At 37.2% G+C, this 27882-nt stretch overlaps 1 protein-coding gene across 3 annotated transcripts in view; it reads left to right on the top strand.

The window, feature by feature from the left end:
• The window catches only part of LOC114651221 (cytoplasmic dynein 2 heavy chain 1), a 462099-nt gene that overhangs the window by 180956 nt on the left and 253261 nt on the right, over positions 1-27882 (top strand). For all 3 annotated transcript variants that reach the window (XM_051926883.1, XM_051926882.1, XM_051926881.1), the window contains exons 56-62: positions 4846-4983; positions 11096-11209; positions 11336-11496; positions 12822-12945; positions 19261-19382; positions 21004-21090; positions 24456-24582. In XM_051926883.1, coding sequence (XP_051782843.1) covers positions 4846-4983; positions 11096-11209; positions 11336-11496; positions 12822-12945; positions 19261-19382; positions 21004-21090; positions 24456-24582 — 873 coding nt within the window. The remainder of the gene's footprint in view (positions 1-4845; positions 4984-11095; positions 11210-11335; positions 11497-12821; positions 12946-19260; positions 19383-21003; positions 21091-24455; positions 24583-27882) is intronic.

Raw genomic sequence — 27882 nt, 5'->3', positions numbered from 1 at the left:
TAAAAAAAAAGAAAAAAATAGCGCGTCACAAATAATGGACATGCAACAAAAAGGCAATCAAACGCAAAAAGCGAAACATGCCCGTCGCGGACATCAACGCCACACACCTGTTAAACGCTTACGCAAAATGGCTGAAAACGCCTTCAATAAGGAATCCACTATTGAGGAAAATTCATTGGGATTAATGAATGTCATTTGCAATCATTGTCATTCACTTAACTTCACAGAAGAAACAACTGGCAATACAAGTAATGAATTTACACGTTGTTATCAAAAAGGTCACATTAGACTGCCTCCTTTACATTCATATCCTGAATATCTAAAGAAGCTTCTAACTAACGATGTGCCTGAAAGTAAAAACTTTATGAACTGCATTAGATCCTACAATAGTTCATTTGCTTTTGCGTCTACCGGAGTACATATCAGGCCACCAAAAGGCAATGGCCCATACTGCTTTCGCATATGTGGACAAATATTGCATCGCATTGGAACAGTGCACCCTGAAACAAATCAACAACGCAAATATGCACAAATCTACATCCTAGATCCAGATGAGGCAATCTATCAACGCATGAACCTTCCTGAAAACAATCAATGCACAGAGCTTATAATGAGAAACGTCACTCATGTCATAAACAATCACCCATTAGCTAAGTCTATAAAAATGCTACATGAAGTTGAAAAGGAGGCAAATACAAAAGCAAATGCAGAAGGTATAGCGGCAACTACAATTGCTTTGGTCTTGATAAAGGACAAAGAACAAGATCCAAGACGATACAATCTGCCCGTCGTTAATAAAGTGGCAATTGTCTTTCAAAGTAAAGATGGTGAGCCTCCATTTCACAGAGATATTGTTCTACATTTACGTCCTGATGAAAACAACACACCTACATTCCAACGCATCGACATTTGCTTTCCGCTTCTTGATACTTTATTTGTTATTTCTATGCGCATCATCCAAAGCTGCACACTATTCTATATCTAATTCATACATCTCACTCTTTGTCATGTCCCAACGCCAGGGGTTGGCGAGCAAAGCGAGCAGGGGGCGGAGCCCCCTAGTATATGTAGATATGTGTATGTAGATATGTATATATATGTTTATGTGTGTGTGTATATTATATATATATATATATATATATATATATATATATATAAAAGACAGCAACACTTATAACAATGACAACACAATTACATTGACAATCATGTTACGTTATTTTTAAAATGTGTCCTTTTTTTTTCATAACCTCTTTAACACACTACTTCTCCGCTGCGAAGCGCGGGTATTTTGCTAGTAAAATGTATATGTGGTAAAGAAGCCACAAGAAAAAAACAAAACCAGGGGTGCAGAAATCCAACACCTGACTCGTCCGACACGGGTAAATTGACCGTCGGACAAGTGTGTTTTTCTGGTTTCAGTTGTCCGCGGACAAGTGCAATTTTCTGGAGAAAAATATTATATGTGCTGTGCAGGGCACATTTTACCACTACTTTAACATTTTAAACATTTGGGTACGTACTTTGTACGGAAACAGTCTACTTAGGCATGTTCTTCATGTCTCAAATTGGTCTTCAATATTGTTTACAAAATGACGGCTGATTTTTCAAAGGGGAAGCACTCTTACGGTCTTACATAAGTATTTTACCCTAATACTTACACGCTTGGAGATGCGGTCATTTTTTTCATGCCGACATTACGATGTAATCTGATGATTTTTCATTATAATCAATAACTTTTATATATTACCAGTAACGGCGTACTGCACAATAACATGCAGTGAATAAATACACTTGACTTGACCATTCCTAGTTTTCATCCTCTTTCTCTGTACGTTTAGCATTCGTTTGCTCAGAGGTTGATGCGCTTGCTGCTTCCTGAGCAGCTCTTCTTTTCTCCACCCTAGCGGCCCGCTGCTTCTCTTCTTTTGTTGGCATCTTTTCGCGTTAAAACTGATTAAGTTAGTTTTTGTGTTGCAATTACTTAGTATGTTTTCTTTAATTATTCACTTAAACTGGCACTTAAGTCTTCAATCTGCCTCAAGAATGATTAGCAAAGGTGGGGGGGGATGAGAACGGCTCCCATACGCATGTGCCGCCCTGCTGCGCACTGCCGAGAGTTGATTCAACAATAAAATAAAATAAAATAAAAATAAAGAGTAATACAAATCATCACCCCGAAAGCAGATAGTAGACGTCGTGTAGTATACTGTATGTGTACCAAATTTCAAGTCAAAAGGTGAAATGGTTTGTGAGCTACAGGTGATTTAAAATCCTGGACAGACAAATGAACAGCCACGGTAGCGTATTATAGAAGAAGATTGATAAAATTCATTGTTTCTACATAAAAATGCAGTGATTTTACTTACAATACAATTGTTTTCACCACATAACAAAGCTTGTTAGGCAGTTAATCTTTCCTGAAATTTGCGGTTTCGTGTAGGTTGTGATATATTGAGGAGTTAAGAAATTTATTGTCTGACAACATCAATTTTGATGAGCTGTCAATAGATCGTTTTTGATTAGTGAATATTTCATATGAAACAAGTTGGTTTTGCGCTGTCATTTTATTAAAAATAAAGAAGAAAACATTCTAATGGTTTCCAAAGGTTATGAAATATCTATAAAAAATCTTCACTGTAACTGTAGTATGTGAAACAGAACTAGTGTAGCTATAATGATGGCATTGTTTATTAGTGAGTTAAAATGATAAGGGAATCTTTTATAAAATGTTCTAGAGCAAGGTGGCAAAATACTACTCCCTGAAAGAACTTTTTTCAGTTTTAAAATAGAAGGCAGTTTTGGTATCAATAAAAGAGATCAGAAAAAATAAACTATTTTTCACTTTTGTTATTTGTTTATGGACAAGTGAATTTAACTGGCGGACAAGTGGATTTTCTAAGTTTACTTGTCCGTGGACAAATAGAAAAAAATTTGATTTCAAACGAATAAATCTATAACTATAAATTATCTTGGCAAAGTTCAGTTTTAGTAAAGCAATGCTACTATTTTAATTTTGTATATTCTTAAATTCTGGGTAAACAACAACACTGAAATAGAATTTTCTTTATCTATATATGTAATCTTATTATCTTTTGATCTCCTTTGCCTTCACTGCATTTCTTTTTGATCTTTTCAAAAAGTCTCATTTATGATCCTTGACACATTTGATAGAAGGTGGTCAGTAAAGGTGAATTTCCTGATTGTGGGTAATTCCAATTGAACAACAACATCATTTATTTATATAACACATGTTCAAACAATATAGCTCAAAGTGCTTTACAAGATGACAAAGAGAAAGTTACATGAAAAGAAAAACAAATAAGATTAGCCAATGAAAATTAAACAATAAGTAACAAAAAAAAATTGTAAGGTCAGATGGCAGGGAAAACAGAAAAATACAAAATCTGTTGGGGCTCCAAGCCCAAAAAGGCTGCCCTGCCCCCACTGGGCATTTTACCTAACATAAATGAATTCATTCCTCTTTGTTTTCATTCTTCACTTGATAGTATTTGATAATATTGGTCTTGTGGACAGCTGAGACAACCGCCTTCATTCCATCAACGCAGGGGGCTGCATGGTGCTTTGATCAGGTGGTGGTGGCGGCGGCGGCGGCGGCACAGAGAATAGTGGAGATTAATAAGAATTGGGGTTCCCTGAAGAATATGCTAATTCTTCTTATTTGCCTTTATGCCGATTTGTCTGGGTTTTTTACTTAGACTATGGTCAGTTATTATACTGCAAATACAGTGTACCTTTAAAGATGAACTCACTGCAGAATTGTCGTATCCTAACACGGCATTATAAAAAGCATTATTGCTAAAATTACGTAGCCAGGAAAGACAGATTACCTTCGAAATATTGTTGGAGAGTACCCAGGTGCCAAATATGTTAAGATGCTGACTATCTTGCCTCAAGAAATGCGGTCTCTCCTAGAAAAGTTGTCAATGAAACCGATCTTTTGTATAAGCTTCTTAACCTTTGTGGTCTGAAATAGTGCTGTGAAATCTGCCTTTAGAACCTCTGACTGTTGATATTATGTTGTTTATGCCCGCTTGTAGTATGATGGTCCCAACAGCCCTGTTCTTGTGCTTCTCAATGACTGTCTGCGCTCTTCTCATAATATCTCATACTAATGCTCTGGGAAAACAAGAAAGAACAGATTTCTGTTTAGGGCCATAAATAGTGAGGTTGTGTACAATTGAATCCCCAATAACAAATACATCACCAAAGAATACTGGCATGGTGGGAAGTGGAGAGAGTCAAAGCATTTTTGGATGGGGGACGCTTACCTGAGCCACTGGAAGTGATCCAGCCTTGAGCCCCTGCCTGCATTGCTGAAACAGCCAAATTCCATCTTCATTGTCATTTCGAGTAGGAGTGGGGGTAAAACTCACTTGGCCCAGTGAGCAAGCGGCATGGTGTAGGGTTGATGTTGCCAAATCAAGATGAGTTGTGACAGTCTCAACTGCTTGAGGAGGTCTCTTTTAGCAGACCAGCCTTCAGTTCTCTGATGTGTGTCTGTCTGGCAGGCCAGGAGTTGCTGAATCTGACTCTCATGGGCCAAGAGGTATTCGACAACATGCTGCATCTCACAGTTGGCCAGCTGCTACTTCCGCTTCCGTTTCATGTCATAGGAGAAAAAGAAAGAGAGAGTTTAGATTAGAACTTGTGCAATCACTAATAGAAAAAAATAAGGTTCACAAACTAGCTAAAATAAATGAGGCCATGTTGAATTTATGTTGTGAAAAAAATCCAAGGAAAACAAATGTTATGTTGAGAAGGTTGTGGAAGTGGTAATAATCAGACTTTTGTGTTAACAATTTTAACTGTTTTTTTTTGCTGAAGGCTGGAATTTCTAAGCTAAATGAAGCCAAAGCCCTTGTAGATGAATTGAAGCAAAAAGCTGCCGAGCAGAGTACTTTGCTGAAAACAAAACAAGCAGAGGCTGATGCAGCTCTGCAAGAGACAACAGTGTCAATGCAGGTAAATTTCAAGACTTGTTCTTTATATTCTCTCAATTAACCAGGTTCAGCTTTTACTTAGAGCATACACTTATATATGGAGGCTGTTTAACAGTTTTAATAATTGCTATAAAATTGTATGTTTGTTTTTTAATCACTAATAGCTCTTCCAAATACAAAACTAGTTGAAACAAAAAAGCACACCTTTGCTTCAAGCAAAATATGGTAAAATTATAAATATCGGGTGTACATTGCATAAGTTAGATTCAGTTAAAATAACATATATGTAAACCTGTAAAGTTTTTAACTTCAATAACTACTGTATGCTTTATCTGTTATTATGGGTTACCTGCTGTTCAAGATTTCTGCAGGAAGAGAAGGATGCCACTGGACTGGCACAGTACCTACAGAGAGAGATGAAAATATCCCCTGGCACTGTAACTCACCATTCATCATACACTGCCTTTTGGAGATTAAGCCCTTCAGTTATAATGGATGCTTCAGAAAGGCATCAGATAATGCCCCCCTTGAAGGGGAGAAAGAAATGCAGTCTGGGAAGATACAGTTAATGTATGCCTAGGATGGAAGATGGCAGGCTAATAACCAACTAAAGAGAGAGAGAGAATGAGACCTTCATGGGATAACAGGGAGTAGAATACCATATGGCCAGCTAAGGGCAGTTCATGGTTCTGGGGCAGGAGAAGTGGTATTGTATTGTCCATTTAAAGGTAGAAAGTGGTAGGAAGCCAATCACTTGGTTTTCTACTGAAAGGCTTGGGACCATCTCAGCCTTTCAAGAGAGGCTGCTCAAAAGGAGGTTTACAAGACCTGACTTTATAAAGGATGTAGTGGTCTCATGGGCTACCTGAGAGCACTATGTTTTGTTGGCCCTGAACTTGGTTGGAAAGTATCCTAGAAGAGAGTTTCAAGCTGGGTCAGGGACTGAATGGTAGGAGAAAGAAAGGCTAGGTTTAGGAGAGATGAAAAATCTGAGAAGATGGTCATTATTAAATACTTGAGAGCTGCACAAATGATAAATCTTGGTCAATGGCTGTTAAAGGTAGACTGAGAGAGGCTGCAGGGGTATTGTTTTATTTTGTTTGCTTTTTACCTTTCAGTTCTTCCCATAATCATACTTCCTTTGGGTATTTCTACATCAAATTTACAGTTATTGTACTTTTCTTCCACCCCTGCAATTATTTTAGATCCAGAGGGGCTGTCGTGTGGATCCCCTATTATCACATGGTGGTTATCCTACCATACTTTTTCTTTTAGTGAAAATATTTATACATTAAATTAGACATTACCTAATGGTTGACTTTAATATTTCTCTTTTTGAATTATGATCCTTTACTTATATAATTATGACTGCCAGCATGTAATAGCATACAGTCAGGTCCATAAGTATTTGGATAGTGACACAATTTTCATAATTTTGGCTCTGTACAACACCACAGTGGATCTGAGACAAAGCAATCAAAATGTAATTGAAGTTTAGACTTTTCAACTTTAATTCAAGGGGTTCAACAAAAAATATTGTATGAGCTGTTTAGAAAAGACAGACATTTTTATACATGGCCCGCTAACCAACATAATCATGAATTGTCAATATTTGGTTGAAATGACTTCCTGAAGTCATGTCCAACTGCTGGGTTTCCACCCTAATGATACTTTGCCAGGCTGTTACTGCAGCAGTCTTCATTTGCTGCTTTTTTGTTGGACTTTCTGCCATCAGTTTTGCCTTTAGTGAGTGAAATGCATGTCCAGCTGGGTTTAGGTCAGTTGATTGACTTGGCCATTGAAGAATATTCCACTTCTTTGCCTTGAAAAACACTTAGTTTGTCTTCACAAGTATGTTTTGGCTCATTGTCATTCTGTACTGTGAAGCATTGTCCTATCAGTTTTGCAGCATTTGGCTGAATCTCAGCAGATAGTATAGCCCTGTACACTTCAGAATTCATCCTGCTACTTCTGGCAACCGTCTTATCATCAATAAATACTAGTGGCTGACTTAATTTTGTGGCCATGTATGATCATGCCATAAAACTGCCTCCACTGTGTTTCACAGATGATGTGGTATTTATCAGATCATGAGCTGTTTCTTCTCTTCTCCGTACTCTTCTCTTTCTAGCATTCTGGTATATAGGGCTGGGTATTGGCACTCATGTCCCGATTTGATTCAGATTCACAATGCCCCGATTCAATTCAATATCGATTTTATCTTGATTGAATTAGCGTGCACTGATATGTTTGAAATGAGTTTACTTAACCATACATAGAGAGCATTAATATAATGTGACAAATTTCAGTAACACTTTATTTGAAGGGTATCTGCATAGCGAATTCATTACATATGCATAAGCATTGAATCACATTTAAGAAGAAATACTTGATTAGTAATAAGCATTTAACATCAGTATTTTTGGAAGATGTGGAACAAAATAAAAAAAACAAAACACATTTTTACAGCACTGCACTCATTCAAAATTCATCATAATTTAAGTACATACATATCACCACACATATTATGTGAGGCTCCTTTGTTTTAATACAATGCAGTGGCATCCACTTTATAAAATGTCTATATCATGTTGCAAATAATATTATTATAAAGTAATCAAATATTGTTTTTTAAATAATAAACGTTATTCAGTAAACTATTCTTGTGTTATGAATCTCCATGTAGAAATCCTTTAACTAAACTTTAGTCAAATTTATTCCCTTATTGGATATTTAAAATAATCTTAAATTGGTCAAAATAAAGATACAATGGGAAAACTTATGTTTTTCTATAATTCTATAAGTTACATATTCTTAAGTTGCTCACATGTAGCTGTCATGTGAATCAGTCTCTAAGATGTTCCTCCTCAGACTAAAAGGAAGCATTTTAAAATGAGGATTGAAAGCTGATGCTTATTGACAGCAGCGTTGGATTAATTTAATATAAAAGATAAAGAACCAACCATCTTGATTGATAATGCTGCTAAAATGAGCCATACAGTACAGCTTGTGCTGCTTGTGCGTTCATTTTGGTATCTCAGGCTGGCTGGTTGAGGTGTTTTGGAAACTATTTTCACCGTAGCAGTACAGTCAACCATGTGCTTAAAGAGAAGCAATGTTTATTGGACATACAACACACAAACTTGCTTGTGATGGAACAGTGCGTTGGAAATGCTAGAAAGGTTTTTGGAACAACATCCAGCCAGCCATCTCAGCAGCTCTACCTGCTGTATATACAGTGAGGTTGCTCCCGGTGTGACTGGCATACAACACGTTTGTCTGCAACACATCCGCAACAAGATGTTTCACTGCAGCAAGTTAGGGCTGTTGGAGCTTTGGGGGTGCAAGATGCAGAGCTTAGAGGGCCGTGTACATACACAGGCTTTCAGATTCACTCATGTAACATTATCTGCATTTGCATAGTTAGATGTCTGCACCCCAATCCCCTGAGCTCCATCTCTGCTTCATCCCGTGTCCTGCAGCGAGGGCTACTCATAGTAAAGTGCATTTTTAGTAGAAAGCCTTAGCATGCACATTAGCAATATCTGCTGGATTAGACCGCAAAAATGAAGATAAGCAAAAATCTGCATATGGTAATTGAGCAGGGTAGAGATTAACAAAGTGGAATTTGAAACTTTAAGAATTGATATTGAATCGTTTAAAGGCAAAATAATAATTCATCGGAAAATCAATCTTTTTGTCAAGGCCTAGTATAGTATATATTGATCTTAGTTTCCTTTGTCAAAATTGTTCCAGAAATGGACAGGCTTTTAAAAAATGTTTTCTGGCAAAGTCTGATTTGTCCTTCTTGTGCTTGAGTTTTACTAGTGGCTAGCACCTTGTGGTAAACCCTCTGTCTTTATTTTCATGAAGTCTTCTCTTGATTCTAGACTTTGGCAATGGTGGGCCTACCTCCCTGAGAGTGTTCTTGGCTTGGCTAAATGTTTTGAAGGGGTTTTTCTTCACCAAGAACAGAATTCTGCAGTCATCCAGCACAGTTGTCTTCTGTGGTTTTCCAGACCTACTGATGTTGCCAAGTTCACCTGTGCATTCCTTCTTTTTAAGAATGTACCAAATTATTGATTTGACCACTTCTTGTGTTTCTGCTATCTCTCTAAAGAAGTTGTTTTGCTTTCTCAGCCTAATGATGGACTGTTTTTACTTGCATGAACAGCGCTTTTGACTTCATATTGACAATTCACAGTGATAGCTTCCAAATGCAAATTCCATACTTGGAATTAATTCCAGAATTTTTAACTGCTGAATAGTTAATGAAATAATGAGGGAACTGCTCCCACCTGGCTATGGATCAGCTTGTCAGTCAAATGTCCACATACTTTTGAGCCTCTGGCAATGGAGTGGCTATGCAGAGAAATGGCTGTCATTCCTAAACAGCTTATACAATATTTTTAATAAACCTCTTAAAGCTGAAAGTCTACACTTCCATCGCATAATGACTGCTTTATTTTAAATTTATTGTGGTGATATACAGAGCCAAAATTATGAAAATTGTGTCACTGTCCACATACTTATGGACCTGACTGTAAGGTACCTTGAAATTATACTGCTCTGTTATGTTGTTCAAAGGAATGATTTAACAATACTGAGGATAATAGATGTACAAAACCTAGCTACCTGTATGTCAGCTTTTCATTTTGTGATCACTGAATTAGAGAGTAATAAGTACAATAGGCTCTGCTATCTGCTGTTCTTATAAATAGGGAGTGACCCATCTACAGTAGTTATCAAGTTAATTTCTTAAATTATAAGTTGTACCTTAGAAAATGGCACTTGTATCATGTTCCTGAGGGATTAAGCGAAATTAATGTACTGCCTCTGTCCATTCATGTAACCAGTTTAATCAAATTCAGTTTTTTAGGGAAACATAGTGTGCAAGACAAGAATTAGACCGGTATAGTGTAGCAGGCCATCAAAAAATACACTTGTGAACTCTCCTTCACTCACTAATCCAGGACAGTTTAGCATTGTCAGACATATTAACTTACATGAGCTATGGATATGGGAGGAAACTGAAATAACTAGAGAAAACCCAAACTCATTAGTGTGAAAACTATATACAGTGAGAATATCAGAATTCAACATCTAGTGTCCTGAAACTATGAGTTGTCACTACTAACCACTGCATTAGTGTGGTTTCCTCTAACATACTGTATGTGTCACTAATTACAAATACAACTTGAAAGCAATATTGTTTGTAATAACATGTTTGGATTATGCAGATTTGAGAAAATAATTGAGGGTTGCAAGGGTTCAAAGAATATTTTTGGGATAATATGGATCGATGCAGGAACCAGCATGGTATGAGATGCCAGCCCATACCAAAGACCAGACTTGCATTTTCTGCTCTCGCCTAACACATACTTTTGAGAAAATAGGAGTACTCGGGCTGGGGCATATAAATATGGGGAGAATGACCTACTATTTTTGAGACAATTATACACAAGTGCATTGTATAGAAAATTTTATTTGTGCAGACTATGAAGACCAGGCAAAGTATAAACACAATGTCCCTAAAGGTAGTTTATGAAAGTGGAGTAAAGCTACAAAGACATTGGTTTATGTTAAATTTGTATTGTTGTATCAAATGTACTTAAAACTAGCTGAAGAACCTGCTATTTCCTGGGTATAAATAAACAGGGAAAAACTGTCTTTTTGGAAATTCAACATGGCTAAACACAACCCATGATAAGACAAAAAGAGAAACTCTTTGCCGAGACTGTAATTCAGTAAGACAATAAAATTGTTATCCAGATTAGTTGTGGTCTCAGATGATATCCCATTTTGGCTGGGTAAAGAGTTTGTGTTTGCTGATAATGAAGCCCTCCAATCAGCCCTAGTACACTCCTGCTGTCTTATTGGTATTGTAGTCCCCATGACAGCACTGTTTTTTTCGGCTGCCCCCCTTCTATTACAACCTTTCTTCCTGAAACACTGTATAGCCTATATTTAAGGTGGACCAATGGTAGCGCACCGTGCAACATTTTTTGAAAATTGCTCAGCTGTTTTTGCATGATTAGTGGACAAACAAATAGATATACAAATTGCTTATGATTTTATTTTTATAGATATAAGTCTTACAAGTACATACATTTTATTCTTTGATTTATTTGAAGAGTGCAAGTGATCAGAAAGCTGAAATGGAAAAATTAAAATACAAAATTGCTGAGGAAGTTGCTAAAATTGAAGAAAGAAAAGGCAAAATTGAAGATGAGCTTAAAGAAGTACAGGTAAGGCAGAAGTGGTTTAATATTTTTTTTTTCATTCTGGTATTTGTTGATTACTCTATAGTAGTAATCATAAGGTTGTTAAAATAATTTTTGTGTTATTCCATGTGATTTTTGTTTCAAATCTAGCCCCTTGTAGATGAAGCCAAACAAGCTGTTGGAAACATAAAACCAGAGTCTCTGTCTGAAATTAGGTCACTACGCATGCCACCAGATGTGATTCGTGATATCCTTGAAGGAGTGCTTAGACTGATGGGAATTTTTGATACATCTTGGGTTAGCATGAAAAGGTGAGACTTTCTGTTGAAGATGACTTTTAGAGATTCATTATTTAGTAGAATGTCCAGTTTGCTCTCCAAAAAGAAAAATGTATAGCAGAAGCAATAAAACTTCATATTTTAATTCATTTATTGGATACTAGCTGTGCTACCTGTCGAAAATGGGTTGAAATATAAGTAATCAACATAGACAGTGTTTTTTATTTCATTCATTGCTTGTCCATTTGGCATGCTGTAATAATACATGCCCAATCTCTTTCCCCACACAGCAGCCTTTTCCTCTTTGGAGCCACCCATTTTCCTGCTTTCTCTTGACATTGCCTGTCAAGCTGACAACTCCTATATTTGAAGGTGTTTTCTCAGGGAAAATACATCCAAGCTCCTGCAATGGCCTCATTTAGCAACTATAGCCTAGTCCTGTCATGACTTTGGTTTTTTTGGCATACATGCTGATTTATAATCATTTTGTTCACCACGTGAAATTATCAGTCATTAGCATTATGGGTTTAAAACCTAAATCACATGGCCTAAAAGGGTGCAAGAAAGTCACTTCCATGCTGTTGCTGCAGGCATATAATGTTGAACAACAGAAAAAGCCAATAAGACCAATTTCCTTATTTTTAGACCCTTACTTGGTATTTTTATTATCATTTTTAATCTTTTCTGACCCTCTTCTATATGTTTTTCTATTCAATTTTTCTTTGTAAGCCTAGCAACCAGATGAGCACACAGATTCACAGATGTACTAGCACTTATTTAAGTGGGTATTTTGCTGCATAATGTGCATGTTTCTTATTGCTTATGATTGTTAAGTATTTGGAAAAAAAAATGCAAAATAGTAAAAATTGGAAGCCTCAGGAAGAATAGCCAGCAGGCATTTTCACATATTCACTGGGTATCAGAAAGTTTGCAGAACATAGCTATTTGTTTTACTTTTTCTATTTTCTCTTGCTCTATATTTGTTTCTCTTCTGAAAGAAACTTTCAATAGATAATCACATCTAATGTATTTCCTTACAATATGCACACTGTACTGCTGTTTTGAATTAGATTAAAACTTTAAAACAGAAATCCTTTCATTTTTTTTCATATTGTTAGCTTGTATGACAGACACTGAAAAAGAATGATTATTAGATCATCTTATTAACTATGAAAGTCGTAATTTAAAATTCTGTATTTGCATAGTTTTCTGCACATAGTGGTTTTTTTTTTTGCTAAACTAGTGGCTTTAATCAGACTGATATGTTTTTACAATTCAGATTTACACATTTAACAATGGGAAACACAACACATTTATTTTTTAATATTTTTTATTGTTACTCTTTTGTTTTCTTGAAGTTTTCTAGCAAAGAGAGGAGTTCGAGAGGATATTGTTACTTTTGAAGCACGAAATATCACAAAAGAAATTCGGGAAAGTGTTGAAGAACTTCTTTATAAAAACAAGGCATCATTTGACCCCAAAGTATGTGAAAAGTTTAATATTTTAATGATTTGGTACTCTCTTAATATCTACTGATACTTGTGAAGTGCTGCACTGAAATTTGAAGTTAATGCATTTGACAATATCAGGGAATGTGTAGTAACTTACATTTTCAGGTAATTGTTGATACTGGGATTATCATTGGGTTAATCCAATTCAGGGTCATGGATTCAAGGGCTCAGGAGCAAAGCACACTCACATGAGGACCAATACAGAATCATCAGCTGTCTTACCATGTGGTAGAAAAGTGCACATAGACATGGGAAGAATGTGCAATGCTACTCAGACATTGACTTAGGTGTAGGGTTTAAACCCAGAACACTAGATATGTGAGGCTGTAGTGTTGACCACTACACTACTGTGCTAGTCCTCGATCCTCAGTTATTTGAATAAATATTGCAGTTTGCCTATACAAAGACTGGAGATGAGGAATGAATCATCAGTCTGTCCCACAATAATATTCTCACCTGGACAAAGCTGACAGCACTCTGAGGATTATGTTTTTTTTGATTTCTCCTGTTCTTTCAGTACCATCGAGCAAACCCTGCTAAGGGTTACGCTCAGAGCTATGTTGGTGGATGAGCCTATGGTATCCTGGATAGTGGAATTTCTGTTGGGCAGACCATAGTTTGTGTGACTCAAGAACTTTGTTTCTTATATGGATTTGAGTGACACATGAGCACCACAAGGAACAGTCCTGTCCCTTTTCTCTTCACTCTGTACTGCTACGACTATAAATATTAAAGCAGGTCATGTCACCTACAGGAATTCTAAGGTGATTTTGCACTTATGGGGTGTACTGATGGAGGGGATGAACAGAGTATACGAGTCAAGTGGAAAACTTTAATTCTTGGTACAAACAGAGTTGTTTACATCTTAACATCAGTAAAACCAAGGAACTGGTTATTGACTTTCACCACACCAAAGAACCTTAATGTTCAATTGCTATTTAAAGAGTGAATGTAGAGGTGTTGCAGTCCTGCCAATTACTTTGGGATTCACATCAATGACAGGTTGGACTGGTCATGTAACACAGAGGAAACTATATAGAAAAGGGCAGAGCAGGTTCTTTTTTCTCTAGGAGACTGCATTCCTTTCATATGGCTTGTGACATCTTTCACATCTTCTACAACTCTGTGATGACCAGTGTGATCTTTTACATTGTGGAACTCTGGGCTGGTATCATTCAGTCTCTGTGTCTCTCTAATGCTATATTTGAGAAAGGCTAAAGCTTTATGTGTAATATATTCAGTTTTCTCTATGAAAAGTATCAATATTAATAACAAAGATAATAGTAATATAACTTTACAATACATTAATAATTTCTTCAAATGAGATCATTCATTCCTACAACTCTTGAGTAAAGTGCAATATAAAATTTGACTTATTATTATTATAAAATTGTTGCGTAGATTTCACAGACATTATAGTAGTAATAGTTTTTTTATTTGTATGTAATTAAACAACACCAACACTTTTGGAAAATGTTTAAGCTGCCCCAAAATTAGTTTGCCATCTTATATCAAAAGATCAAGTCAATATTTAAAAGTTTAAAAAGACAATAATACAAAAGGAACTTCATATAAATGTGGTAGCAGTTAATTCCATACAATACAAAGAAGCAAATAACCATTATTTGAATATTATTACAAATTTTCTATTTAAATGTATAGATAAAAGAGTGAAATAATCTACATTAAATCTTATGAATAAACCAGCTGATAAAGGTGTTGCCCATTTCTGTACTCAATACACCAAAGTATGCACCTGGGAATAACTTGTAGAAAACTGAGCCCAACATAATTGTTTACAGAGGATATTTTAATCCTACACAATAGGTAGCCTTGGGAATTTTTAAAGGACTACCAAGTATTACTTCATCAATATTCTCACTAAATAAAATGGATTCTTTAGTTTATTTCTCCCTTTTGTCTTTGTTTTATATGCAATAATATTGAACAAAATGAAGGTCCATTGATTGTCAAGGGCTTCTCTACAAGCAGATTTTTTTTTTGTGAAAGCCAGGACCAGTTATTGTATTAAATAATTTCACCATTCTTTTCATACATGTGTGATCTGATTGGATTTATACTTGGTGGTTAATATTCCATAAGATGAAGTTCCATGTACTCTTGACAGTCAGTTTTTTTTTACTGAAGATTGTCATTAAAGTAAGACATGTGATGTACTGATAAAGGAGCAGTTGTCATAAATTAAACTTGCAGTTCAATTTCTGTCCCAACCCACTGTGTGACTATGATCAAGTCACTCAAGCTGTACAAAAATATTGAAACAGTTATAGTGTGTAGAGTATCTGTACCCTGTACTTACTTACAGTCATATGAAAAAGTTTGGGAACCCTCTTAATTCTTTGGATATTTGTTTATCATTGGCCTGAGCTTTCAAAGTAACAACTTCCTTTTAATATATTACATGCCTTAGTAGTATTCAGCAGTGACACTTAAGTTTATCGGATTAACAGAAAATATTGAATATGCATCATAACAAAATTAGACAGGTGCATAAATTTGGGCAGCCCAACAGAGATAATAAATCAATACTTAGTTGAGCCTCTTTTTGCAAATACTGCATAACAGCCTCTAGACGCCGCCTATAGCCTTTGATGAGTGTCTGGATTCTGGATGGAGGTATTTTTGACCATTCTTCTATACAAAATCTCTCCAGTTCAGTTAAATTTGATGGCTGCTGAGCATGGACAGCCTGCTTCAAATCATCCCATAGATTTTCGATTATATACAAGTCAGGGGACTGTGATGGCCATTCCAGAACATTGCACTTCTCCCTCTGCAGGAATGCCTTTGTAGATTTCGAACTGTGTTTTGGGTCATTGTCTTGTTGGAATATCCAACCCCTGTGTAACTTCAACTTTATGACTGATGCTTGAACATTATCCTGAAGAATTTGTTGTTATTGGGTTGAATTCATCCGACCCTCGACTTTAACAAGGGCCCCATTCCCTGAACTAGCCACACACCCCCACAGCATAATGGAACCTCCGCCAAATTTGACAGTAGGTAGCAGGTATTTTTCTTGGAATGTGGTGTTCTTCTTCCGCCATGCAAAACACTTTTTGTTATAACCAAATAACTCACTTTTTGTCTCATCAGTCCAAAGCACTTTGTTCCAAAATGAATCTGGCTTGTCTAAATGAGCATTTGCATACAAAAAGCGACTCTGTTTGTGGCGTAAGTGCAGAAAGGGCTTCTTTCTCATCACCCTGCCATACAGATATTCTTTGTGCAAATTGCGCTGAATTGTAGAACAATGTACAGATGCACCATCTGCAGCAAGATGTTCTTGCAGGTCTTTGGAGGTGATCTGTGGGTTGTCTGTAACCATTCTCACAATCCTGCGCATATACCGCTCCTGTATTTTTCTTGGCCTGCCAGACCTGGGTTTAACAACAACTGTGCCTGTGGCCCTCCATTTCCTGATTACATTCCTTACATTGAAACTGACAGTTTAAACCTCTAAGATAGCTTTTTGTAGTCTTCCCCTAAACCATGATACTGAACAAACTTTGTTTTCAGATCTTTTGAGAGTTGCATTGAGGATCCCATGCTGTCACTCTTCAGAAGAGAGTCAAATGGAAGCACAACTTGCAATTGATCACCTTAAATACATTTTCTCATGATTGGACACACCTGTCTATGAAGTTCAAGGCTTAATGAGCTAATCCAACCAATTTAGTGTTGCAAGTAATCAGTATTGCGCAGTTACATGCATTCAAATCAGTAAAATTACAAGGGTACCCAAATTTTTGCACAGCCAGTTTTTCACATTTGATTTAATTTCATACAACTAAATACTGCTTCACTAAAAATCTTTGTTCGGAAAACACCCCAGTACTCATGTTCCTAGGAAATGAAAGACATACCACTGTTATCTTTTTTGTTGAGAGTAGAGTAACTTAGTATGCAGGCTGAGAGGGGTTCCCAAACTTTTTCATATGACTATATAAAGTACTTTGGGATGGTATTCTGTACAGTATATGCTGTACAAAAAAATGTTGCTTAAACAACTTTTCACAATTTTTTTTCTCCCCTACATTTCAATATACTTTTGCTCGTTTTGATTGTATGAGGATGTAAGGAATATATAAAATTATATCTTTGTCATTTTAAAGTGTAGTACTTGCTTTTTCGTAAATGTCGCTCAAGAGTCAACTACACTTACTCAGATCTAAAATTTATCTATGAAAACAGAATTCTTTCATTTGTGTTTTCTAATATAATATCTTCATGATTTGGAAATGTAATATTTAACTTTCATATAGGTTACTCACTAGTCTTAATAATTGTAAGAGATGGCTGGCAGCTCAACCTGGCTGGGACGCCCCGGATATGGAAGGATAGATGAAGGCAGCTTTTTTAGGGCACTGTCTCCCCCAAGTTGCTAGATGACAGCTTCCCTGGAGTGCCACCAGGTGGTACTATGGTAGGACCATGGGAGACAAGGTTTTCCCCAAACCCAGAAGTTCTGGCAGGCCACGTCAGTGGAAGCACAGAAGTACTTCTGAGTTGGCCAATATAAAAAGACTGGACAGACCTCACAGAAGCAAGCCTGAGTCAGGAGGAGGTGGACAACGCTTGCTAAGAGGTGCAGAGCAGAAAAGAAAAAGAAAAGGAGACATTTGTGTGGTTTGTGGTGTTTTATTGCCTGTTTACCTGTGATTGTGGTGGATGTAGAGCACTGTGAAGAATTTAAAAGAAACAAATTCTTGGTGCTTTTACCGTGTGTCCTCAGTGTCTGTCTTTTGGGTTTGAAGAACAACAGTGCCCTCTAGTGTTCACATAATATTTATTCAAATCAAAAATGATCTACATGACAAGCAATAGAATAGTGTTTGTTTTTTGCATTTGGAGATATCAGTGCAGTTCAGCTTGTTGTTTTGTAACTTTCTGATGCTGTGAGGGCATCCTTCATTCATTTAGTTTTCATACTTCTTCATTGGTTGACAATTTCTTGGTTTGTCAGTTCTTTCTATTCGATATGAAGCATCTGGTGTAATTGGCGGGAGAATATTAAAGAAGCATCCACCCTGAATGACTGTTTTAATGAAAGAGGTATACGCCAATACAAATATAGAAGTACTGGTATTCAGTCATCAGTCATGAGAGGACAAGTGTTAACCAGTGTATTTTATATAAACATTTGCATAAGATGTCAGGCAATTCGTTCTTAATTAAATGTCCAGGTCTTGTTTTCTCTAGGGATAGAAATATTACTGATTAAGCCTATATCTCTTTACCTACCAATTGTTAGAACAGATGTTTCTGTAATCAGAAATAGGCATTTTCCTTGCATGTATTATTCTGCATGTTCACATTTACTATGAAACTCTGGTTTTATTTTTATTACTGATAATCATTTCAGTAGCAGCTATAAGTAGTTATTTACGTTATACCCACTTTTTACCTATGAAAAACACATTGTTCTGAGCCAGCATTCTTGATCACATTGGACATGTTTGGAATTGGAAGTTCATGCAGCCAGCTGCTAGGCACTTAAACTCTACTAATTATGATATTAACAACTTGAATTTTCTGTTTAATAGGTTGTGGTATTGACACATGGTGAAAAATTAGATAACACACTGCTGAAAAGACAGGTGTTATTAATTACCCTCATTTTATGCAGTGAAAGTAATTCCCTCATCTGTTTGTATGAGACACTGGCTAGATTTGATAAGGATACACAATATAAGAAAAAAAGATGCTGAATTTATGTTTATTTATTTATTTTGAAGAATCAAATGAAAACCTTAAGGGAATGTGTCAACATTTTTTCTGTTTCAACTTCTTTTTTTTCAATGTTTCTAATCTGGAGTAGCTGATGCAAGATAAAATCACACTGGAGCAGATATTATATCATTACTTACTGAATGGCTTGCTAGATACTCCTTGTGTTTCCCCCCCCCCCCCCCACATTTCATTTTCATTTGCCATGCTCAGAGTACTTTGACATACTTTCAATAGTATTTACACATTTATATCAAGTTACTTTTATTACTAGAGTGTTTTTGAAATTTTTTAATAATGGGTTCTTAGAAAAATGAAAATTATTACGTAACATTAAATATTTTCTTGAAATATTGCTTTTTGGTGCAAGCAAATCCAATTTGTTAGTATTAATTATCGGTTATAATTGGTATAGTAGTGAATGGAAATGCAGTGTGTCTATAGATCAGATGAAAACTTAGTATGAGGAAAGTTCACATTTTCAAGTATGGGATTATCTTTTGTAGTAAATTCATTTGTTTGTATTATTTTACAGAATGCAAAGCGAGCTAGTGCAGCAGCTGCTCCCCTAGCTGCCTGGGTGAAAGCAAATGTGCAGTACTCTCATGTTCTAGAGCGGATTCAACCCCTGGAAAAGGAACAAGCAGGTTTAGTTAAGTATGTATTGCACCTTTATGTGGCATACGGGGCATTAACATTTGGGATGAGAAGCGTTCAGCTTATAAGCATTTCTGTGTTCTGGATGCAGGCATTAGTTTATTTGTGTGGAGTAATTAACCAAAACAGAGAAAAGTGTTTTAGGTCTCACATAGCATTCGAGACATAAACAATACTATGACTAAATATAAAGTAGCAAGGATACAAGAAGATAAGCTTCTACTTTTTGCCTGTTCTTAAAGCTTAGTTTCAACTCAATTAGTAAAACAGACATTCAGTTGCCTAAGTAACTGGTGAGAAACATCAGCAAAACTTTCTTGAATTAAGGCTTTGAGGAAAGTTGGAGTGAAAGAAGATAATAAAATATTCAGTTTTAGAAAAGTTAGTTAAACTTTATTTACTGAATGTGTTCCACTTGTTTGCACCAAATATCAATCCTGTAGAAATCCCAGTCACTCACTGTTTAACCTTAACAATGTCTTGAGGTCACATTTAACCCATTTTTGAGTTTGAAATCCATAAAAGTACTCTACCTTTCATCTGTTCAGAATGAAATTTTGTGACTTTTCCTACATTTACGGAATAAGCAAATAAATAGTTAAAAAAAAGGTTATTTTACCTTGCCATGTCTTTTGGGTCACCTTTGACCCATCATTGCTTGAACACATTTGTCATTGCATTTAGGGTAGTTTGTTTGTTCACAACCCATCAAAGCAACATAAATGTCATCCTTTCAGCTCAAAATTGTAAAGTTTTTTAATAAAGCTCCCTAACTTTACAAAAGCAAAAAAGTTTCTAAATGTGACATTTTGTGTACAGCTGTTACACATTTTGAACACAGTATTGTTCTTTGAGTTACCATTGATACTAATAAGGTTTTCCACTGCATTTAGGGTAATTTAATCATATCCCAAAAAAACACCTAAATACATCTTTGAATCTCAGAGGTGTTAGGACTTCTAATAAAGTGCTCCAGCTTAAAAAAAAAACAAAAAGGTTTCCAAATGTCACATCTTTGTCTTGGCTGCTACATATTTTGAACACTGCCTTGACCTACCATATTTCTATATTTCTGTTACAAAATTTAGGATCATCACCAATATAGGTTAAAATGGCAAATCAATATAAAATACATTTGGAGTAAAAAAAATATAATCTGACATTTAAGGCACCTAAAACGTGATGTTAGAATTAGGTTGAAAAAGACCCAGATAGCACAGTATTGAGTCAGCATTCAAAGACGTTGTAAGAGTTAAAAACAACAAAGTTATAAAAGCTTTTCCATCCGACGTTATTTGTTTTGAATAATTTGTGTCTACTTCATTGGGAACATTAGTATTTGTTTAAAAAAAAAAAAAATCTTCATTAGTATTCTACTCTTTTCCCTTGCAGGCAATCTTCAGTTGTTTTTAGGTCAGTTAATCAGTATTCTATTATAACAGTAGTAGAACTCTAATTGTATAGATTTATAAGAAATCAATCCACTTTCCTACATCAGTATTTGTCCTAACATTATTGATTTGCTTTTGAGTAAATCTTTCTATCTGGCAATTAAAAAAGGTCAAATTGAACATCACCGATAAATAATTGCCATGTATGAAATATGTGTCTCTTTTTGCAGCAATTTGAAAAAAACAGAAGACAGAAGAAGAGTACTAGAAGATCAGCTGAATTCTTTGGGTCAGAAAGTTACAGAGCTTAAAGAAAAGTAAGAATTATTGTTACACATTATTGTTACTTTTTATCTATTTTTAGTATATTATTAGTTATACTAGCCAACGCCCGCCACAGCATACGGTTGTGTAAGAATAGGAACGGAAAACGATGAGAAAGGAATTCAGAAATCAAGAAGAAATAAGTACTTCTTGAAAGATGGAGTTATGAATAGATGTTTTGGTGGAGAGAACAGATAATGAGTCAAAAGATCTAACCCTAGAAAAAGTCACGTACAACTGACCGTGGCTGAAGACTGGTTGTTGTAGATTAACACAAATCTTTGCAAATGTTTGTCCTTGGGACTTGTTGATAGTCATGGAGAAGGCGAGTCTGAGTGAGAATTGTGTGCATTTTAATTTAAAAGGGAGATTGGTGTCGGAAGGAAGGAGAGAGATTCTGAAAATGAAGATTGTTTCAGAATTTTGGATAGTGATCAGTTTGCACTCAATAATATTTGTATGTATTCGGGTAACAATGAGTCTTGCTCCGTTTTAAAGACCCTTTGATGGCATAATATTTTGGAGGAGCATAACTACAGCTCCCATCTTCAGATGAAGGATATGGGGAGGCATGGCAGTTGGTGTGAGAGTGTGTAAAAACTCCTGTGGGTACGTTAGTTGATCATTAGGATCGTCACTGACAACTGTATCTACACTCTTGAAGGTCACTTTTTCACCCTGTATAAGATCAAGAACTTTGTTGTTAATATGTAGAGAATCGTCGTTTGTGGCGGTCAGTATTGCTCTTGCAGCAAGTTCTTGTAGAGTCACAGTTGTGAAATTAATATCACCTTAAAGTTGAACAACTGGGTCTTGTTGTTGTGGTAAACATTGAGAAGGTAGTTCTGCCGTGTCTCTAGTTTTACCTTCCCGAACTTGAAGAAGCCTTTGAACAAATTGAGTTTCACTTTCGAGAGCTCTCATATTTTTTGTGAGTTCTAGGACTTTCATTTCGTCCACAGCCTGTGTTTGTTGATGGAAGAGGCAACGGTGAGGGCTTGAGAACCGCGGAAGATAACAGGCAATATTTGGCAGAAATTAGGGATACTGTCATTCATTTTATAACAAGGCTTATGAAACAACCGTCACAGTATAACGAAAATAGGAAGGAGCGAAACAAATAGCAAGGAGTGAAACCAATGCCAATGGTCGACAGAGTACCTTCCTGTAGCAGGCTACGGAAAAGACTCCCAGGTGCACACATGGCTGAAGTGAAAGGTCACGCGGTCAGGCTAGGTATAGGGCGGTGACGTGACACCAATGGGGTCATGAGAGAGGAGCGGGGAACGCGGTAGTCCGAAGGAGGAATAGGAATCAAGAAAAGCGGCGTGGGGGTGTATGGGTGGCCTCAGGCAGTGTGGAGAAGGGTATGGAAGAGCAGGAATAGGAATCGAGAAATGCCGTGTCGGCTGTGTGTGGGTGGGACCGGTTTTGAAGAGGAGCCGCAGGCAGCGTGTGGAAGGGTTTCGAAGAGGATGAATAGGAATCGAGAAATACCGTGTCGGCTGCGTGTGGGCGGGACTGGTTTTGAAGAGAAGCCGCAGGCAGCATGGGGAAGGGTTTGGAAGTGGTCGAATAGCAATCAAGAAATGCCATGTCAGCTGCGTGTGGGCGGGACCGCTTTTGAAGAGGAAGCAGGACGAACCAGAAGAGAAATATACAGTATATGAGATAATTTTCCGTTACCTTTACTTCTTTGCATTGATAAAGTTCTCTTAAATATAGTAAGTACTGTATAACTGGAGGCTTTCATTTCATCCTTCCATCAATCCATCTACAGCAACGCTATGGTTGTAGCCCCAGCTGCATCAGGCACAAGTAAGAATCAATCCTGCATGGGAGCACATAAACAGCAACACTTAACTGTGCTAATTTACAGTTGCTCATTACAATCTAGTGTATACTTCTTGAGGGGAGGCACACCATAATACCAAACAAAAAGTAAATCCAGACAGAAACTGCGGTACCCCTTATTCACGTCCCAGGACTCTGGAGGTAACAGTGCTAGTCAGTGTGCCATTATAACATCATCTAAATCACTTTAAAATCTGCAAAGGCAGCTTGAAATGTCAATGCAAACCATCTAAAAATTAAAACTTGAACTCTGTTAATCAGTCTTTCTCAAATACTGGGTCACCGGTTGCTGTTGGTGGGTCACAAGCACACAAGAAAAGGAAAAAAAAACTCACTGTGTAATAAATCCCATGCCTGGTCCTTTTAAGTGATCAATAGCACTGTGCTGTAGATTTCCCCATTTCTAATTAGTGGCACCACCCCACCCTTTGTTATTTTAATCGTTGTTGTTGGTCACTCCTCTGCTCTTTTAATTGCACTTGTTGCATCAAGGGGGGTGATTCCCTAGCTTCCCACCCTTCTAATTGTCAGTGAACTTAAAATGCTTAAATTGGGTCCCAATGCCATAAGGTTGAGGACCGCTGATCTTTATCAGATAAGTGCTACCTTCATTGGAGTGAATTTAACAATCTTCTAAACTTACCTGTAAGCTAAATGGAACTCAGTTGTGTGCAATAAAATGAGTTTATGTGGTTTTAGAGTACAGTTATGTATGGTTATCTTTGTGGCTTTCCTTCAGCTTTGTTCAAAGTAAGGATAGTCCCATGAAGATCAAAAATTTAGAACAGAAGTTAGTTGAAACTGTCAGAAGACACAGGTAACATCGGGGTTATTGAGACATCAAAACATATTTATGCAAAGGCCCAAGCTTTTAAAGAGGTACAAATCACATTATTCTGGAAATCTCTTTAGATGACTTACCATGTGCTCTGGTTTAATCCATGTATCCAATAATCTGAATAAGGAATTTTAAACCTCAAACAAAATAGTATTTACAGACCAACATAAATGAATATTCTCCAAGGTTTAACAAAATCCTAATAAAGACTTGTTTAGGAGTAAAAATTAAATCCTTCATGTAAAAGTTATGTAAATGGACTGAGGAAGAATGTTGAACTTTTCTTTCAGGCCCATCTTAAAAGCAAAATATTTGATCTTTTTATTTCCCTTGGTGCTACAGCCAGTGGCCTACGCCAAATGAACTTGGTATCCACGTTGTCATCCCTAATGTTTGTGTCTATTTACCTCAACAATTTGTGTAAAATTCTTCGGCCTTGTTTACATCATGGAGTCATGAGTCACACTGTGGGATAGCAATTATTCTTTCTTATTACTATAACCACCCTTTTTTGAGTTAAGTTCTAACCCCCAACCAACGTTCTTCAACTGTTTTCAGGTTGTTCTTGGTATTTAATTTATGAAAATAGAATACATTGTTTTGGAGATGTCCAAAGAAGTGTTTCTAAGTAGACCTTTCTAAGCAATTGTATAAATATGTTTTAAGGTTTCAGTTAAGAACAACAGAAGCTGCCAAACTTGAAGCTGAAGTTAGCAAAGCTCAAGAAACCATCGAGACAGCTGAAAAACTTATCCACCAACTGGATGGAGAGCATAAAAGATGGAATGCCCAGGTGAGCATAAACCTTTTCCATATGTCAACAGCAGTTATCTTTTAGGAGAGAGAGAATGTAAGCCCAGGCTTTATTTTTTGCTTTTTTCTTATGGCATAACATAGCTCATGTTTTTTGTAAACCTATTATTAAAATACAAGGGTAAATCAGAACTTAAAGGCAATTTAAAAATTACATGGTAATCAAAATGGATAGAAGCTGATGCAATACAACACACTCACAGTGGCTTATGGGTAAGTTTGCAAACACACAGTGCAGCACTCTGCCGTTAGTCTAGTTGAAGCCAAGGTCAAATACACATGGACAATCAGCTGCGGCATTGTATCCTTGTTGAACAATGCACCATAGTGAGATTTCTTTAGGCAGAAGGAGTAAAACCTACTGAAATTCACTGAAGGATGTTGGATCAGTACAGAAATGAAAACAGCATGACTCAACAAAAACTTTATGAATGTGTAGAAAAGCATGATAAAAAGCTGAAACAATGAACCTGGATCTAGGTGACCATCAACATCACGCACACAAGCATACATCAACATGGCAAATGCCTAACAAATTACATTGTTCATTGTTGCTGCAAATTTCAATATCAGCTATATACTGTATATTTATTGAACTCCTGGTAAGTACTCCTTTACAAGTATACCCATTTAAGTATACATGTAATAGTTTGAATTTATTTTTTGCAGTATGAAATGACGGTTAATATTTAAAGTGATTAATGTCTGATTAATTTGGTACACATTCTGCCTCAGAGAAAAAGTTTTAAATTAATTAATACATTTTTGATTTTATAATAATTTTGGGGCTGCCTGGAGTCTCCAGTCCATGTCATTTAACTAAAAAAATGAGAAAACAATTTTTAACCATTGGTGATGCCTTTGGATTAGTTAGAACACTAAAATGAGTTGAAAGGTTTTTGAGTTATTCACCAGTGAACATACCAAGTATAAAGAATAAGGATCTTGAGGTCCTTTACCAGTTTATCTAGACACCAGCTCTAACAACTGTTATACAATTCTTACTGCATTTAAAAGCCTACCATAGCTTGGAGGTTCTACTAATTAAAAGCATTTTCTTTTTCGTTGTGAAAATAGCCCATTCTTCATGGTAAGAGAAAATGAGAAGCAGGGCGGGGTGGAGGGGTTTCTGTCTTAGTCAGATGAACATAACTGATTACTGCTATACTGCAAAACTCTACATATGTCAGGAGAGGGTACTAACAATGTCTATACTTGCTCTTCGCTGAATGAATATAGAGGTTAACTCTTTGTTGCGGAAAATACTTGGTAAATAAAAAAGTCTCAAGTCATTGTGATAAGTGAAATACAAAGACATCCTTTATTTACATCAACTGGTGGAACCTCACTATGTGATTAGTCTTAAGAGAACCTATTATCACTTAGGTTCATTTACATATAGTAGTTGGTGAATATTTCAATCCCACCAGTGAGCACTCACATAAAAAGTGCATTATATAAATACCACTATGCCATTAACTAACATCCAAAGGTCCCTAAATAGTTACACATTGAAAGTCTTATCTAAACAATTGGTTTACAGAATAACACTTCTTATAAGTAAAAGTTCTTTTTACAGAACAAAGCAAAGTTAAATGTTATATATACTGTATGATCTCATTTCCAAATATAAAGTGTGCTGGTACAGATGAAGTTGTTATGTCCTAGCATAACAGGTAGACAGTTTCAAGTGCTTTTTTTTCTTTTCCTTTATGCTCTTGAATTTTGATTTACTGTGTGGCGGGCGGCCGTGTCACACACCCGGCTGGGACGCCCCTGCTGCATATGTTCTGGGGGAGCAACCATGGGCAACTCAATACCTCCCCTGGGACGCTTGGTGGCAGCCTCCCTGGCTGACGGTGGTGCCTCAACCTCCCCGCAGGGCTCCATGGGAGATGGAGTCCTCCACAGCCTGGTTGGGAGCTGGGGTGGCTGCCAGGGGGTGCTGCATGGATTCCACAACCCAGCTGGACAAATCTTCAGCCCCACCCGGAAGTGCAATTGGAACCAGGTGGTCTAGCACCTGGAGCACTTCCAGGTGGGCTTTAAAAGGGGCCAGCCACCACCACTCAGTGGCCAGAGTCAGGAGGAGAGGACGAAGCTTCAAGGGAGAAGTGGTGGTGCCAGAAGGGCGTATTAAGGTTGTGTGTAGTGCTTTGTTTGGGACGGTTCACGGGGAAGAAGTGCCCTCCAGCTGAAGAAAAATAAACTTCTGTATTGTGTTTATGCGTGCCGCCGTGTGAGTCTGTGCTGGGTCGGGCGCTATATAGCGCTATTGTTACAACTGTCAAAGAAGACAACATGTCACTGAACAACACATTTTGCAGGGATGACCTGTAAGAAAAGATAGCGGTTCAGCATAATAATAATAATAATAATTCATTACATTTATATAGTGCTTTTCTCAGTACTCAAAGCGCTATCCACACAGGGAGGAACCGGGAAGCGAACCCACACTCTTCCACAGTCTCCTTACTGCAAAGCAGCAGCACTACCACTGTGCCACCTGTGGGAAGCATGGGAAGCCTTCATAGTAAACACTTGTGGAGTATATGGAAAGTTGCTGTATTGTCTGATTCATTACCCAGAGAGATGAACTGAGTTTGACTTGTATTAATGTAATGGTGATGTTCTGACTCTGGAATGTTCAAATGAGATGAGGAGATTCATGACCTGCTATAATTCGAGGGGAATGACACTGGTAGTTGTTACTCTTTAAATCCAGAAACACCATTGATTTATTACATAGAAATTAAATCATCCATCCATCCATCCCTTCCACTTATCCAAGGTCGGGTCGCGGGGGCAGCAGCTTGAGCAGAGATGGCCAGACTTCCCTCTCTCCGGCCACTTCTTCTAGCTCTTCCGGGAGAATCCTGAGTTTTCCCCGGGGCCTCCTCCCGGTTGGACGTGTCTGGAACACCTCACCAGGGAGGCGTCCAGGAGGCATCCTGATCAGATGCCCGAGCCACCTCATCTGACTCCTCTCGATGCGGAGGAGCAGCGGCTCTACTCTGAGCCCCTCCCGGATGACTGAGCTTCTCACCCTATCTTTAAGGGAGAGCCCAGACACCCTGCGGAGGAAACTCATTTCAGCTGCTTGTATTCGCGATCTTGTTCTTTCGGTCACTACCCATAGCTCATGACCATAGGTGAGGGTAGGAACATAGATCTGCTGGTAAATTGAGAGCTTTGCCTTACGGCTCAGCTCCTTTTTCACCACGACAGACCGATGCAGAGCCCGCATCACTGCGGACGCCGCACCGTTCTAATAGATATA

Source organism: Erpetoichthys calabaricus, chromosome 4, assembly GCF_900747795.2.
Source record: "Erpetoichthys calabaricus chromosome 4, fErpCal1.3, whole genome shotgun sequence".
NCBI lineage: Eukaryota > Metazoa > Chordata > Cladistia > Polypteriformes > Polypteridae > Erpetoichthys > Erpetoichthys calabaricus.
Note: the sequence above shows the minus strand (reverse complement) of the source record. Positions and strands in the feature narration are given on the sequence as shown.